Raw genomic sequence first — 17,977 nt, forward strand, 5'->3', positions numbered from 1 at the left:
GCTTTAGATACGGAAGGGTTTCTTAAGGTTGGAGAAAGTTTGATCAAAGATTTTGGAGCATGGCATTGTATACCCTCTATCCTTTTATACACATTTGAAATCTGACATTTCAAAAAATTCCATCAAAACGGCTATCACTATTTGAAAAATGTCACCTATTTTTTATCGAGAGCATATATAACCCTGTTCTGATCACCTAGTGTGAATGGATGATTACTGCATCCTTATTTTGAGAAGTCTCAACTGGTAAATGTCATCCCTGTGGAGGACTGGGAGAAATTGGTTTCTGGTAAACCTGCTGTGAAAAAGTTTCAATCCAAATGAATGAAGCACTTTTACTATCTTCCTTCTTTGGCAGAAATCACATGATTAGAGATGCAGAAAAGTAAGAGTGAAATCGGTTAATTTTAGGTGAGATTTTTAACACGAAGTTTGACAGTTGAGTGGACTTTGACTCGCCCAAAAGATTTTAATATTTCATTTTTCATAACCTGACAGATTTTCTAGCATTTAATAATAATTCTGTTTCTTCAGGCCAAATTTGTATCGTGGCTATTTGGTAGAATTATAGTTGGCCACTCAAATGCAACTACAATTGTCTAATGTTAACCACCTAATTTGTTGGTTTATATAAATATTAGGATGACAAAAATCTTCCTGATGCTATTAAAGTCTGTATATAAAAGTTGTTTACATAAATTGAAAGAATATTTACATTGAACATCTTTGTGAAAAAAATCGTTAGTCATAAGTTTCACGTTAACAGCATTTTTGTACTTATTTTTAGGCCAATGATGAAAAGACATGCACAAGTGAAGACCTGGACTCGACATGTGGACATCTTTGAAAAAGATTTTATTATTGTTCCAATTAATGAAAAGTAAGTTCTTCCTGTTTTTTCAATAGTTAATTTATAAAAAAATTTCCCTCATAATTATGGAATATTTATTTCATCTCTAATTATATTAACAAACAAAAATAAAGAAAAATCTTTGATGGGACAGAATGAAAATATTGTACATAAATTGATAAATTTTATTTGTTTTAAAAAAAATTCCAAGCTAATTAAAATTTTCCAACCACTCCTCCTTTCCATGTTAAAAATAGCCTTTTAAAATCTTGTAAATTTCGAGTTATTTAAAGTTATCTTGCTTCTTTCTTCAGACTTTGCAAGATGGCATCGCAAGATTGTCTCACGGTTTCGGCATAAAATTTTATTTTCTTATTTAGAAATAAAAAAAAAACTACTTGATCAATTATGTGATTTTTCTTTCTAAGTGTACAATATTTTCTTTCCATCATGGGTGCATACATTATACATATTTTTCTTTATTTGGTGGGGGTGGGGGGTATGCATGAACATCAAATTGTAATTATCAAACATCTTTTGAAAAGATAAATAAAATCTGATTATGATTTGAAATATGAAAATTAGTTTGATATCCTCTCTGCTATTTAAAATAATTTTTTGTTTATCTTTAAAAAGATTTGCTATTGCTACATTTTGTATTGATTTCATTGACTGTAAGATATTTTCTTTCAATCATGGATATATACATCACAGAAAGAATGAATGAAAAACAAAAATAACAAATCTATGATTGGTCTAATCTGTTCATTGATGTTTTAGTTTTATAAACTATTTAAGACTTTAGCTCATTAGCTTTGTTTATATTATGTAATATAACTTTTTTACCTTTGTAAATCCTGAATTTTTTTTTTTTAAGTGCCCACTGGTTTCTGGCCATTATCTGTTTCCCAGGGATGGAACGTCCACAGTCCGTCCGTTATTTGTTTGTTAGCAATCCAGAAAGTAGTAGCCCTGTACAAAAAATGGCTATTCAAACAGAAACAGTCAGTTCTTCAGATGATACCAACAAAGTAAGATTCATTCATAAAAAGTATTCTTCTTTTTCTTTTTTTTTTTTTTTTTCATCTTGATTTATCATCAGATTTGTGTTTGGCTACTATTAAATTGCAACTTCTTTTATTTAGGTTATAAAAGATGCTGTACCTACAACTCCTGAAACTCAAAAGGTAAGTTGTTAAATTTTTACTCCTCATTTACCATATGTAAAGATGTAAATTAAAAAAAAAAAACATCTCTTAGATTGTTCTGAAATTTGTTAAAATGACAAAGATTAACCAATTTGTTGAATTTATAATTTATTTTTTAAAAATGTAGCATTTGAACCCAGGTCTTCTCAACAATTCTAATTAAATGTAGAGAATATAATTTTTAAGAAATATTTTTGGAATATTGATAATTACATAAGGTGTATAATTTCAAGAAAGAAAATGAGATTAACTTTTAATGATTTTCTTTCAAATTGAATTGCTTTCTATTTAACTGTTTCTGATTATAAGAAAGGTAAAAACTTAATGTCACTGAAATTATTAATGTTAAGTAAATATTTCATTTGTCATGTTTATATCATATGGTGATATTTGGAATTAAAGCTGGGAACAAAGTATGCAGGAGTCCTTATTCATTCTCATAATTTAAGTATAGATAAGTACCTTCATACTTAACAACTCAGACTATTATAAACGTATTTATTTTGCCAATAATCATGATAGAATTTCTTCTTTGAAGGTATCAATTTATTTTAACACTAGCAGTTCAGCCCGGCGTTGCTTGGGCCCTATGTTAATAACTTTATATATAAAGTTTGTACTCATGTACAGGTAACCTACATTTAAAATTTCTTTAGACGAAAAATTGTCGAAGGAGTTTGGTAAAGTTTTCAAAGCTCAAATCATTGAACTTTGACCCCTTGACAGCCAAATTTCTGACCAAAAACTGATTAAAAAGATTTTCCCAAATCTCAATAATCCTTATGTCGAATTTTGAGTTTGTAGATAAAAATTGACAGAGTAGTTTGCTAGGTACACACACAAACAGGCAATATTACTTTAATAGATATAATAGATAAATTAATTAACCATTAATCTCAAACCCAAAATTATTTGCTACTAATTTACTATTATTCCTAAATCCAAACTTATTTACTATTCACTAATAATCTCAACCCAAAATTATTTGCTATTAATTGACTATTGCTCTCAAATTCAAACCTATTTACTATTAATTCACTATTAATCTCAAACCCAAAATTATTTGCTACTAATTCACTATTTTCTCAACTCCAAATATTTTACTATTAATTCACTATTAATCTCAAACCCAAAATTATTTGATACCAATTTACTATTGTTCTCAACTCCACACTTATTTACTAAGTTCACTATTAATTCACTATTAATCTCAAACCCAAAAAGCATTTGCTCTCCAAACTTATTTACGAATAATTCACTGTTAATCTCAAACCTGAAATTATTTGACACAAATTTACTATTACTCTTAAATCCAAACTTATGTACTATTAATTCACTACTGATCTCAAACCCAAAATTATTTGCTATAAATTTACTATTGTTCTCAAGTCTATACTTATTTACTAATGATTCACTATTAATCTCAAACCCAAAATTATTTGCTATTACAATTACTCTCAACTCAAAACCTATTTAATAATTCACTATTAATCTCAAACACAACATTATTTGCTATTAATTTTTTTTTTTTAATTTTTTATTCAATTTTCACCCCAAACAAGGCACAGTGCCACTTTGAAGTAGGGGGCTACTATTGGGGACATAATTTGCGGGGGCATTATAAAGGGAAATGAGTAGCAAGATGTTTGTTCACATTATACTTGAACTTCTGCATATCAGTACAGTTGGGAAAGCAGAATCCCGGAAGGGAGTTCCAAAGACTTGCAGTTCTGAGGAAGAAACTATTAGAGTAAAAGGCTTTCCTACACCTAGGGATCTCTATTGTAAAGGGGTGGGACTTAGTTGCTTGTCGGGGATAGTCACGTCGAGGAGGTACAAGTGTTTGCAGTTCGTCAGCGCATTCACCATTAAAGTATTTGTAGAACAGGCAGAGGGATGCAACATCTTGTCGATGGGACAGAGGCTAAAGCCTAGATAACAGTTCAGGCTCTATCAGGTTGGCGACTCTCTTTTAAACCCTGCCCAGGAGTGAGCGACAAGCAGCAGATGCACCAGCCCAAATGTGACAACAGTACTCCATCCTAAGATATATCAAGAGCTACCGCTCTACCCTCCCCTGTTTTGTCCAGTGAACGGTATATACATTCAGAGACTTCTATTACATATATTACTATTTTCAAATCCAAACTTATTTACTAATCATTCACTATTAATCTTAAACCCCAAATTATTTGCTACTTATTTACTATTACTCTAAACTCCAAACTTAATTACACTTAATTCACTATTAATCTCAAACCCAAAATTATTTGCTATTAATTTACTATTACTCTCAACACCGACCTTATTTACTACTGTCCAGTTTTGCTCGAGCCCTTTTCATAACTTGCTCTATGTGTAAATATACTTTCATGCCAAATTTCAAATGTTTAGACCCCAAATTGTCTTAATTTCGTAGAGACAGAAGAGATAAATTTTGACCCCTAAACATTTGTTTTGTTTCAAATCAAAATAAAATGTTTGACTCATGTCTTAGTTGCCTACATTTAAAATTTCAAGTGTTTAGACTCAAAATTGGCGGAGAAGTTTGGTAGAATCTGCAAAGGTCTACTTTGTAAACTTTGACCTTTTGGCAGTCAAATTTTTGCCCCAAAACTGATTAAAAAGCTTGCTGCATGTCTGAATACCCTTTATGTAAAATTTCAATTGTTTAGACACAAAATTAGCTTAATAGTTTGCAAGAGATCATAAAGGTCAAATCTATTGAACTTTGACCTATTGGCAGCCAACGTTTCGGACAAAAACCGATTAGAAAGCTTTCCCTATGTCTGAATACACAATATGGGAATAAGAGTAAATATGGCAATATTTATACAAAACTTCCTGTCTCAAAGATACTACAAAGTACGACAAGGAAACACACTATCAAATCAATACGAGCAAGAAGCAGGAGTGCCACAAGGTAGCATATTATCCACCACCTTATTCTTAATTAAAATAAATGAAATCACACAAATTGTCAACGCACAATTTGAAAGATCATTATTTGTAGATGACTTTTCAATTGCACATTCTGCATTAAATATAACAACAATTGAAAGAAAGATGCAGCAATGCTTAAACAAAATCGAAAACTGGATCATTAAAAATGGATTCAAGTTGGCACAAAACAAAACTGTCTGTATTCATTTCTGCAGAAAACAAAAATATCATCTGGATCCACAACTACAAATACAAGGAAACCCAATCCCAATAGCACAACACACGAAATTTGTAGGTATCACACTGGACAATGAACTTAATTTCAATAATCATGTCACTAACTTAAAGCAAAAATGCCAAAAAGCAATGAAAATTTTAAAAGTAATATCAAAAACAGACTGGGGAGCAGACCAAGACACAATGTTAAAAATACACCAGGCACACATAAGATCAAAATTAGATTATGGATGCATCACATATAGCTCCACCCATAAATCCTATCTCCAAAAATTATTAACCATACAAAATCAAGGATTAATACTTGGTCTGGGAGCATATCAAACATCACCCATGGAAAGCCTATACATAGAAGCCAATGAACCCCCTCTACATTTAAGATGGCAGAAATTAATAACACAATACGCAATAAAACTACAAAGTTATCCAAACAACCCAACACACAAAAAAAAACCTTCAACCTACAATATACAAACTTTTATACCAGCAAACCAAAAAACATACCTTCTTTCGGATATCGCATCAAAGAAATATTAACTCAAATTAACGAAAACCCTAATAAAATAGTCACACACACACAGTAAGCAACAAACCACCATGGACTTTGGAAGATCCAAGCACTGATCTGACTCTTACTACATACCAAAGAAACAATACCAACAACTTAATAAATAAAAGCCACTTCGGTGAACTCAGAGAAAAGTACCTACAACACAAAGAAATATACACTGATGGATCCAAAACAAAAAAAGGAACAGGTGCGGCATGTATAGATGGACAGAACCATCTCCAAATAAGACTTTCCATCGACGCACGCATCAATATACACAGCAGAACTACAAGCAATCAAAATGGCACTTGAATTAAGAACGACAGTAAGAAAACATTCGTTATTTATACCGATTCTTTGTCATGCATCTTAGCTCTAAGAGGAGAAGAACTAGAGCATCCTTATATATTAGATATAATGAACAAATACAATGAAATTATTGAAAAAGGAAAAGAAATAATCTTAGCCTGGATCCAAGTCATGTTGGCATTCCAGACAATGAAGAAGTTGACAAATTAACCAAAGAAGCCATTAGCAAAAATATAACAAACATCAAAATACCATACACAGATTTCAGCAGAAAAATAAGGGAATATAACAAAAATAAATGGCAAACAGAATGGGACACATATACCCAAAACAAACTACACAAGCACCAACCCATAATAAAACACAAAAACAAAACAACAATAAAAGGACGAAGAGAAAATATCGTTGTAAACAGAATCAGAATTGGACATACCAAATTAACACACTCATACCTAATCGAAGCAACAGAAAAACCAAAATGCACTTTCTGCGACAAACAGATGACAATAAAACATATTAACAGAATGTCAAAAATACGAAACTATCAGAAATGAATATTATACAGTAAACAAAATCAAAGAATTGTTTCACAAGGTAACACCATACCAAATCATCAAATACTTAAAAAAAAAAAAATACAACTCTTCACATCACTTTAAACCGTAAAAACTCAAAAAATTTTAAAATACGTAACTCGAAAAAAAAAAAAAAAAATCAATCTCAACTAAATACATAGCTTTGCATTAAATGACCCACAGTGGTTGATATGCCGTGAAGCCCCAATAAACCAACCAACCCTATGTCTGAATACACTTTTTGTAAAATTTCAATTGTTTAGACAAAAAATTGGCTGAGTAATTTCATAAAGACCGAAGTGGCCAATTTTTTTTTTAAATTTGACCCAAATTTTGAACCCTTTACATTTATTTTGGGGGGTTCAAATCAAATTATAAAGTTAGATCCATGTCCAAGTAAACTACATTTTAAATTTCAAGTGTTTAGACCCAAAATTGATGGAGTTTGGTAGAGTTTTTAAAGGTCAAATCATCGAATTTTGACCCTTGACAAATTTCTGTCCGAAAACGGATTAAAACGATTTTCCCAAATCTTAATACGCCTTATGTCAAATCTCAAGTCTGTAGACCAAAAATTGACAGTTATTTGGTAGGGAAATGTACACAGACAGACAGACAGACATTTCCACTTTTATACATATACTAGCATGGTTGCCCGGCGTTGCCTGGGTGTTTGGAGGTGTGTGTTGAGCAAAACAAAAAAAAGTAGTAGTAGGAAAGCAGGCTCGAACCCGTACCGTGAAGGAGGAAAAAAACAGGGGGAAAAAAAGTGACGTCTTTGCTGTTACGACCACCGCCAAACCGGAAGTGACATAGGTTTAAATTGAGGCTAGACAATCGAAAAGAGGGGATGACTTTTGAAAATATCGACGAAAAAGCGACCCCTCCCTGTAGAAAAGTGACCAGTTGAGGGTGAAGAAATGAATGTTTTTAGCCAATTTTTTGGTATGTGTTGTTTGAAGGGTCGAACTTCAAAACTATACTGATCTTGTGAAAAATCAGTCGCCTCTGTCGAAAGTTTTAGGCAGACATGCAAACATACATACATTTATATATTGGTAGCTCAAATTTTCGACCCAAACCAATTAAAAAGCTTTAAAAATGGCAGGCAAGACAATCACTTCTCGGATACTCTTAGAAATTTTTTTTTTTAATTTTTTTTATTCAAAAGTAAAACTTTAGAATATATTTTGCTTTTGACACTGGTACATAAGTCATACAGATTTTTTTTTTTTTTAAATAGAGAGAAACTCTGGACAAGAACTGTTGTTTTGTTATTAGAAAAAAGTTTTTCAAATAATATATCCAAAAAATTTATCAACTAAGTGCTTCTGAACTAAATCTGAATGCATGATCTGTGTGAAATACAGCTCATTGAGGTGCAAAATCAAAAATGTAAAAAAATTCAAGTAATTTCTGACCATGCATGAAAACAAAGAATATTTTTTTTTAACTAATGACAGAACAGTGTGATTATCATTTAATTTTGTACTTATTAGAATCAGTATCTCTAGGGAATCGATCATGATGAGCTGAAATAAAGCGTAAAAATGTGCCCTGAAAAATGAACTTGTCATGATAGAAAATTTTTAATCATTTTTCTATTTTGAGTTATCTGTCCATTTAACTCTAAAAATCATTTTGTAATTTTTTCTATATATTTTAGAAATACTTTATATGAATCCGTTTTTAACTAAACTGTTACACTTCATCTTTCGTTTCAGACTCAAATTAAAATTAGTGAATTACGGAAAGATTCTTACACAGAAATTTATGGATTCAAGCAGTGAGTCATTTCTGTTTTTCCCTTTTTCTTTATCTATTCAATGACTAATTCATATTTAAAAACTTTATTAATTCAATATGTATTAATACAAAAATTTAAGTTAAAGATAAATGAAATCTTTTTAATCCATTTCATCAGTATTTCATCTTCAATTATGTTAGGTTTTTCAACTTCAAAGAATTCTTTGAAAACAATGTTTTCTTTTAACATTGGATTTTGGATTTTAACGATGATCTGACAAAAAAAAGTTGTTTTCATTTTTGTCATTTGATGCTTCATTGTTTGCCTAAACCTTTTCTTTTTTTTTTTTTTCTTTTTACAGACCCTGTATTTTAATTTTTGACTCTTTGGCTGGTCCATCCCGGACAAATGTAGTGAAAACTCTAAGAGAGTAAGGAATTTAAATAAACTACTTTATCTTCATCCCTCCCTTATTTTTACCCAGAAAATCTTTTGAAATTTTTTTAATTTGTGCATTAAAAATAACAGTTAAAAAATTCTTTTCAAATTCTAATTGTTTAAAATGTGCTATATATTCCAAATTTCATTCTTATATTTTACTAATATATTATGATAGATGTTACATCACAAACTCTTGATATTATATCATTTATTTACTGAATATTCTACGTTGTCTATTGTAGATATTTACAAGTTGAATGGGATACTAGAAAGAAAACCCCCAAGCGAGTGTTTGACAAAGACTTCATAAAAGGTGGCGTACCCAAAGTACCCCAACAGAATAACTACAGTGATTGTGGAGTGTATGTGCTGCAGTATGTAGAAAGTTTTTTCAAGGTAATTTTAATTTTGAGTTTTTTGGACATGTCTGCATGTGAACATTTACTTTTCCTTTAAGTCTTTGATTCACAAATAACAATGTGAAAGGTTGTAAGAATTCTGCCATTAAATCAATACATTTTATTCATTAAAATTTTCTACATCTTTTGCTATTGCAAATTTTATTCTCATTTCATCTCATAATATAAAGAGAAACTCGGACTTTTGGAAATTTTCATTGATGCCATATTTCATTCCTAATAGTCCTTTTTTTTTTTTTTTTTTTTAGCATATCTTTTTACAATAAAAAAAAACCCCATTATTTTGTTCTAATTTCTTAAAAAATATTTAAATTAGTTTCGAACATTGTTAAATTGGATCCATTTTTTTTTTTATTAATCACTTTCACAGCATTAGCTGTTATGTTAATAAAAAAAATCTGCACTTTTCTATCTGTACAAGTATTTAGTTATACACTGCTGATCCAAAATTTAAGACCACTTAAAAATATCTAAAAAGAAACCTTTTTTTAAGGATAGATTTTAAACTCCTCCGACTTAAGGTTACCAATACTACAATCTAAAAGGTTATGGAAACAAAAAGGTACATTCCAAAAATTTTATTTAAAAATTTGCATTTTTATTAAATTATGCTTTTTACACATGATTAAAATTGTAAGATCAAGGGTATAAATTGTTAGATTTATGGTAATTCTAATGTTTTTAGTTCAGTTAGAGATTAGCAATCAATGTGTAATGGTGTTACCATACCTAAAGCAAGAAAACTAACTGAAGTTGAGCGCTCTTGAATTCTAGGATTCCATAAGCAAGACTTGTCACAGTGAACGATAGCAGCTAAGGTAAATCGCAGTAAAACTGTTATTTGCAACTTTCTAAAGAACACTGAGAATTCAATTTCGATGGTCCTGATGGCTTCCAGTGATATTGGCATGACAAAAACATGCCCCTTGACATTTTTTCCACACGTCATAGTGGTGGAGGGTCCGTAATGGTATGGGGGTGCCTTTTCTTGCAGAAGGACGATGGCGCTCCAGGTGATGCAGGGTCGTCAGACAGCAGCTGGTTATATTAGCATGCTACAAAAAGCATCTGTGATGATAGAGGGTCATCGTTTGTGTGGGATGGATGGTTATTCCAACAGGACAATGCTGCAATCCACACTGCAAGACGGACCTTGAGCTTTCTACAAGAAAATGGAGTCCATTTCTTGGGACATCCTGCATGCTCACCGGACTTGAACCCAATTGAAAATGTTTGGGGAGAAGTTTATTGAAATGGCAAACAATATTCAACAAAAAATGAACTTCGTGAAGCCATCTTCAGAAACTGCAGCTTAATGGAAACCCTTACTTCTAGCATGCCCCAAAGAATTTTTAAAGTCATCAAAAGCAGTGGAGGTAAAACTCATTATTAAGTTTGATTGTGGAATGTTTTCATACACTTTTTGTACAATTTAATAGAATTTTTGTCTCTGGTCTTATAATTTTGATCATGTGTAAAAATCCTAATTTAATAAAAATGTAAATTTTAAAAATAAATCATTGGAATGTAGCGTTTTGTTTCCATAAGCTTTTAGATTGTAGTATTGGTAACCTTAAGTCAGAAGAGTTTAAAATCTATCCTTAAAAAAAAGGTGTTTTTTTTTGGGGGGGGGGGGGTAAAGATTTTTAAGTGGTCCTAAATTTTTGATCAGCAGTGTATATAACTTCATTTCTGAAAATTATTTGAATAATATAATAGTTGTTATAAATAAAAAAAATTTACCTATTACTACTTTTTAAAAAAAATTCCTGTTAGTATACATAGTTTAACACATTACTGCAGTTTCAGGGTATTATCAATCTTCATAGTAAATAATAAACTTATTTAACTTAATACTTTACTACAGTTTCATTGTGTTACCGATTCTCATACTGCTAAGGAATTAAATTTTTAACAATAGAATTAAAAATGAAGTGAATACAAATTACAGTAAGAAATGTATAAACCTTTTTATTAGTGGGAAAAATTATGTATTATGAGGCTGATTTTATTGATTTTTGTTGAGCATAGCAGAACTTGTACAAACATTTTTTGAAAATTATATATATTAATTTTTCTGCATTATCTAGCCAATAATGGTACAAATATTGAAATAATATATAAAAATGACATGTTTTACTGTTTGGTTTATGGTGAAATAAAATCTGCATATATATATGACAGTAACATTGTGGATAAAGTGACTGCACATAGAATCAATAAAAACACCCATGCTATACCGGATAGAGATAACTTGAAATAAAAATAAGTAGTCAGTTTGGTTTATTACATTTGCTTAAATGACTAAATTCTATTATTTGATTGAAAGTTTGTGTCTGTCCACATTACATTCAAATCTTAAACTCAAATATACAAAATGCAAGTCATCAGTTTTTCTTTTAACCAATATATTTTTTTTTTATTGATAAATTCATTTTTAAAATCTTTTTTTACTGAAGATTTAATTAAGTATGAATATTTATAATTGAAAATAGATCTCCAGTTTTCAATAAAGACAATTTCTTCTACTCCTATCATTTTGGTTACCGTTTGCCTTGCTCAAAAGACAAGTCTCATGATATTTTCTTTACACTTCATCAAGCTTGGTCATAAAGCTAAAACCATTTATTATAGTGTGCTAAATGTTATAATAAAATGAAGGCAAGATTGGAGTTTAGGTGGCGATTAACCTCGAACCCAAAACAACTCCAACCAAAAACGAAAGGGACACATATCGATTCACTGGTTTTTATCCACGAAAACAGTCACCATATTATTCAGTTTACAAATAAGCTGAACTTATTTTCCAAAATTAAACAATAGAGACAGAATTTTTTTTCTTTTATTGTAAACAATATTCTAATTTTCTTTTAATATTGACCTATTTTAATGTTGGTCTTTTTCTTTATCGCTAGAAGGCATTAATATTAATTTTAATTCAATTTTAGTGACATTTGTTTACTCCGTTGACGTCGCGCAAAAAAAAAAAAAAACCCGCTGGAAATGAAAAAAAAAAAACAGTATAAACAGATTTTTAAAAAATAAAAAATGAAACAATTTTTATTTATATTGTAAACATATAGAAATAGAACTTTTGATAATTTAAAAAAAAAAATACAAACAGAATTGTTCTTGTACTTTTGCTGAGGGTGAAAATACTTGTTTATTAAAAAAATATTTCAAAAATAATCTTTAAGAATCATATTGAAATGATATTTCCATTAAATTTAATTGAAATTAATAGTGGTGTCCATCTTGTTTACACATGAATGTAAATAGTTTTAATCATATTTTAGTTATTTCCTTAATTAAAAAAAATATATTGATGGACAAATTTAAAGGTAAAATTATTTTGATTGAAACCAATTGGTATTTTGTTAATCTCCAGAGCTGATGTAATCAGTTCCTGTTAAATAGTAACTCCATAATATCTGCTATATTAATTTCTCTCTCTAGCATGATGCATAGATGTAACCATGTTGCTCACGAGTGAATCTATTAGAATAAGAATTATTTTTATCAAACCAGTTTTTGTCCACCATCCTCATTTTTTTAATACTTTTTTGAAAAATGTTTATTTGATTCTTCTACATTTCAGAATCCAATAAAAGATTTTACCATTCCGATTCGAAAACAAAACTGGTTCTCTGAAGAACATGTGAACTCAAAGAGGATGGAGATCCAGGAATTGATCTGGAATCTGAAAAAAGAAATGGATGAAAAGAATGCCTCCAAAAACAAAAGCTGACACTGACTTGTGTTGGCTGCTTCTGCTGCTATGGCAATGTCTGTGTGTGTATGTATGTACGTATGTATGTAATGTATGGGCATGCATATGCATAGCCGGAATCTAGCTCCTCCTCCGCACTTTGAAGAAGGGAGGTCTAAGAAAAGCAGGGCATGATATTTCATATCCCCTTTGGACAAACTGATATGAACTCTCATTCTTTTTGAGAATATTTGGAGGAAGAGGAGGGGAGGACCTGGTATCCAGGTGCAGTGTTCCACACCCACATCCACACTTCTGAAAAAAGAATGTTCAATTATGCACACTTGCTCTCCCAAGTTCTAACATTTATCTTTTTGTAAAATATTAATATTATGATGTGCCCGGCATTCATTTGATGAAAGCCACTCCCACCATTACCACTGCTGCTGCCCCCCCACCCCTTCCTTTCTTAAAAAATTTTTTTTTTATTATTTCACTTTGGGTTTTTGTTTTTCTAACTCCTAGCTTTTTTTTTTTTTTTTTTTTTTTTAAAGAATCCCAGAATGATTTTCTTTCTTCTTTTTTTTTAATTTGTTTTCTGCAATTCTCCCCTTTGCTCGCTCTCTCTCTCTCTCTGTTGTAATTGGTTGTGAATCCAGTGCTAACCTTTTTTTTTTTTTAACTACATGTGAAGCAGTTGCTCGTGCACTTTTTTTTTTCTTTTTTTTTTTTTCTTTTTTTTTGTTAATAAAGATGTTCCTTGCATGACAAAGCTTGCACATTTTTGCCACTGGCCTCATTATCATTTCAAGCACTCAAATTACCACTTCTCTCCCACTGTCGCAAATTCTCTGTCCCTTTGTTTTTTCCTTCCCCCTCTTCACTCCACCACACTCCTTCCCATTCACTTTTTTGTGTCTGCCTGGTCCCTCATTTTTAACATTAATGGCTATTACCTCCTCGTCCTCTAAATTGATTCGCAAACAACAAAACATGGTGTCTGACTCCATATGAAATGGTGTGTGTAAAGGCGGAGGGGCAGGGCGCAACTCAACAGTCCTTCTCCATTGACCAAAAACAAAAATCCAAGAACACATTTGAAATGCTTATAAAAAATAAAATTTCCTTATTCAAGTTGTTTTTCTCTTCTTCCCTTTGTTTTTACCAGTAAAAATCTGCTTGTCAACATCAGTGTATATGTCGCCTTTTTTCTTTTCATCAAAGTGTTTTTTCTTAATGGAGATTTTATTGTTAAAAATGCGCCAAACAAATATTTTTATTTTTGTTAATGAAAATTTGTCTAGATTAAATGGACATTTGCTATGGTATTAGAAAATGATCCAGTGACCGTAGGACAATTTTTGAAAAATAGTTGATTTGTGAGTGTGTAATCAGGAAAAAAAAACAGCTTGTTGAAGAGAATCTATCAAAACTGTGGTGTATTGTAAAAGACAATGAGTGCACCCCCCCTTCTCACCTTTGTCTTGACGAGAACACCAACAACATTTCTCTCTTCAACTACATATCACATTTCTTCGACTTCATGTTTCCTTGCTCCAAATTGTAAAATAAATGTATATATTTGATATATACACTTTAGTCAGCAAATAAAAAAACACTTTCATTTTTATAACACGACTTGGTCAGTTCTTCATTCCCTACAATGCAACATATTTTGAATTATCATTTTACAAAGAAAAACTATCAATGCTAAAGAATTATTAAAATTCATAATAATAGAAGAGCATGGAGTGTAAATTTATTCTAGAAAATCCAGGTAAGATTTGATCGCTAAGAAAAAAAATTGCTAATTTTCTAAAATCTTATCAAAAGGTTTAAATTTGTAAAAACATTGATAATTGGAAAATGCTCTATGGAATTTTGTGAACATAAATTTTTATTTATTCATGTTTGTTTCCGGATCATTGTAATTTTTTATATATATATAAACATCTCAGATAATAAGTTTCGGTCTGGCATAGACGCCTTCATTTTATCAAAAAAAAAAAAAAAATCTGTACAATTTTCATAAATTCAAATGGCAGTGTCAAACTTTGAGCCTTCTTGGATCATTAGTTTACAAATTAGTTATTTAAGTGACACTACTGTTGCAAATTTTCAGAACAATGAAAAAATATTAATTTTGTGTGTTGATAAAGTATTACTTTCTTATGGAGGAGAAATACTGTTCAAACAAAGCAATGGTTTGATAAGCATTATTCTCTTATATTAGAAACAATGGTTAAGAGGTAACTTTATTAAAGAATTGTGTTCACAGTTGGTGCCGCATTTGCTTAGAGTAAATAAAAAATGACAAATGTGTCAACGATTCAGAGCATTGTTACAGATTGTAACAAAAAAGTTTTGTTCATGTGATGAAATGGATCGACAATTGACAGCAGCAAGTGAAAGCTGTTCATAGTCACCAAAGATGCAAACATTAACAGAAAAAATTTTGGCTTTCATATTTTGGGACATACAAGGTATTTTGTCCATCAATAATGAATATTACACAGCATTATTGATGTATTTGAAGGAAGAAATCACTAAAAAAAAAAAAAAAAAAAATGCCACAAATGAAAACAAAATGTGCGCTTTCATCGAAACCTGTATCAGAAGCGAATTGCAACAATAGCAAAACTATATGAATTGTACTTTGAATTGCTTCCACACTCACCCTATTCTCCAGAACAAAATTCCAAAAATACTTCAAGGAAAGAGGCTTTACTTTAATGAAGAAGGGATAGAAACTGAGGAGAATTTTGAGGGTCAAGGACAAATTGTTCTACAAATTGAATTGTTAGAGAAAGATTCCAATTGGTGTATCACCCTTTTAGACTGATGAATTGAAAGTTATTTTATTAAACCCTGAACTTATTGAGTGATACACTGTTTATTTTTATATATGAGTCATTCAAAAGCTCTTCAGTGTGGTTAGATATGCAAATGCTTTAGGCTGAAATTGAAACCTGGTTGTTTTTTGACCATTCAAATTTATATGAACTGCACTAGTGATTCAAGCGAAGAAAAAGGAGTTTGTTTATAGAATAAATATTAGCAGTTGATGAGTGCTCTATTGGTTTTTATGAAGAACTTTACATGGTTGCTAACAACTAGTGATTTAACGTATAGTCATTCATGTTTTTATCATGGTTCTTCAGCATGGATATACAAATGCTTCAAGCTCAGACTGAATTTTTTTTTTTTTTTTTTTTTTTCCTTCAACCGTCCCATTCATTGTGCTATGGAAAATCTTATTGTTTATAGAAATTATATGTTTGGGCGTAAGTCAAAGATCTGATTTGATGGTGAGTAGCAACTTCTTCAACTGACTGCTGTTTTCTTTGCCCAATGATTAGAAGTTTCGGGTCTATTGTTTATGAGTTTGACACTCTGGCTGTAGCATATAATATGTGGTTAAAGCAGCAAAATCGTCTTTTGTAATCAGGAATTTTTACCTCTGTGTGTTGGTGTATATCTTCAAAACCAGTTTTCATTATCTCTTCCATGTTTTAATATTTCAGATTAAAAAATATGGTAAAAGCCCTTTCATCTAATGTTTAATGAGCAAAACCTTAATAATTTTTTTTATATATAGATTGTTTTGGCTTAACTGCATCTAATAATAAGTTACCCACAAGATGGGTATCTTGTATTAAAACAGATCAAATGACTACTTCTAAAACATCCTTGTTTATGAATTACACAATCTTTCATCAGATTATCTATAATAATTTGCTAAGGCACTTCATGTTTATATGTATATTACCACTTTTCACACACATTAAAAAAAAGGGATTTGATTAGCTAAGATAACCAATTCTGTTTTACCCATTTAAAAATGAATTGTTTTAAAATTATGTCATCAGTGTAATTTTTAAAGCAATATTCATTTTTATAGATTTGAGAAATATTTTTAGCTTACAATTATTTTTAAAGTAAGAAAGCAAGATATTGTTTTAAAAAAAAATAATATTACTACAATTTTAAATAGACCCATTCGTTTTATTTAAGGATTATTTAACTGACAATGACAGTTTTTATGGAACAAATTGCCTTTTCTTTCTCTGTAGTATTGATCCTGATAGATGATATTTTTCTTGAAAAAAGTAAATATTAACTGTTATACAGATTGATGGAATTTCCATGGTAAATTTTTATTCATAATAGATTTTCAATTCAATTTGTTTTCCATAAATATAAACACTTCCAACATGTGTGATATAACGGATTATCTTGTATGATTGAATTTAATTCTTGATTCACTTTTAATACTGGTCAACTAAAATCTCGGTTTGAAAAAGAGTCAATGAATCCAAATATTGTTCATAATAAAATCGATTTGCATTGAATGATTTCTCCAAATAAAGCTTGACTTTTCTATTTTAATATAGTCGTGTGTCAATAAATTTGTTAGCAGCTGTGTTTTCATAAAATAAAACCATTTTCATTCCTTAACTGTTGTACAACACGAAAACAGTTTCAAGATTTAAATATTTATTTCTTCATTTCAAGTCTTAATTCAAAGCTTAACAGAATGATTAGAGATGGCTACTCACTCAGCAACTGTAGGCAAGCAGGTCATAGCTCTTCACCATCTTTTTTCTAATACATATAAATTTTGGTTCTTACCTAGAATTCCCCTATATTAAAAAAATGAAAAATCAGATGTACTTATCTGTGATAAAAGGAAAATATCATATTCCAAAAATCACATAAATTGATCAAGTATTTTTATTAAAGAAGAAAATCAAATTTTATGAGTATCAGAGAAGTCACTCTCGCCCATCATTTCGAAAATAAAATTTAAAAAAACAGGAGATAAATTAATAATACAAAATTTGTCGGATTTATGTTGTAATTTCTATAAATTCCTATTAATTGCTTAAAAATGATTTTCTTTATAAAATTAATTTATATGATTTTTTGAAATGTGATATTGTTTTGTCATGGATATGTACATCATACAATATATATATATATATATAT

The 17,977-nt window shown here is 30.2% G+C and overlaps 1 protein-coding gene across 6 annotated transcripts in view; it reads left to right on the forward strand.

Moving 5' to 3' along the window:
- LOC145286061 (sentrin-specific protease 6-like) overlaps positions 1-14,122 on the forward strand; it is a 106,301-nt gene extending 92,179 nt beyond the window's left edge. For all 6 annotated transcript variants that reach the window (XM_080134734.1, XM_080134732.1, XM_080134735.1 and 3 more), the window contains 7 exons: positions 788-880; positions 1,728-1,881; positions 1,996-2,037; positions 8,397-8,458; positions 8,781-8,849; positions 9,103-9,256; positions 12,878-14,122. In XM_080134734.1, the coding sequence (XP_079990860.1) occupies positions 788-880; positions 1,728-1,881; positions 1,996-2,037; positions 8,397-8,458; positions 8,781-8,849; positions 9,103-9,256; positions 12,878-13,027 (724 nt within the window). In that variant the 3' untranslated portion in view covers positions 13,028-14,122. The remainder of the gene's footprint in view (positions 1-787; positions 881-1,727; positions 1,882-1,995; positions 2,038-8,396; positions 8,459-8,780; positions 8,850-9,102; positions 9,257-12,877) is intronic.
- Positions 14,123-17,977: the final 3,855 nt, after the last annotated feature.

This window comes from Euprymna scolopes, chromosome 10, assembly GCF_053919585.1.
Source record: "Euprymna scolopes isolate OS-2025 chromosome 10, ASM5391958v1, whole genome shotgun sequence".
Classification (NCBI taxonomy): domain Eukaryota; kingdom Metazoa; phylum Mollusca; class Cephalopoda; order Sepiida; family Sepiolidae; genus Euprymna; species Euprymna scolopes.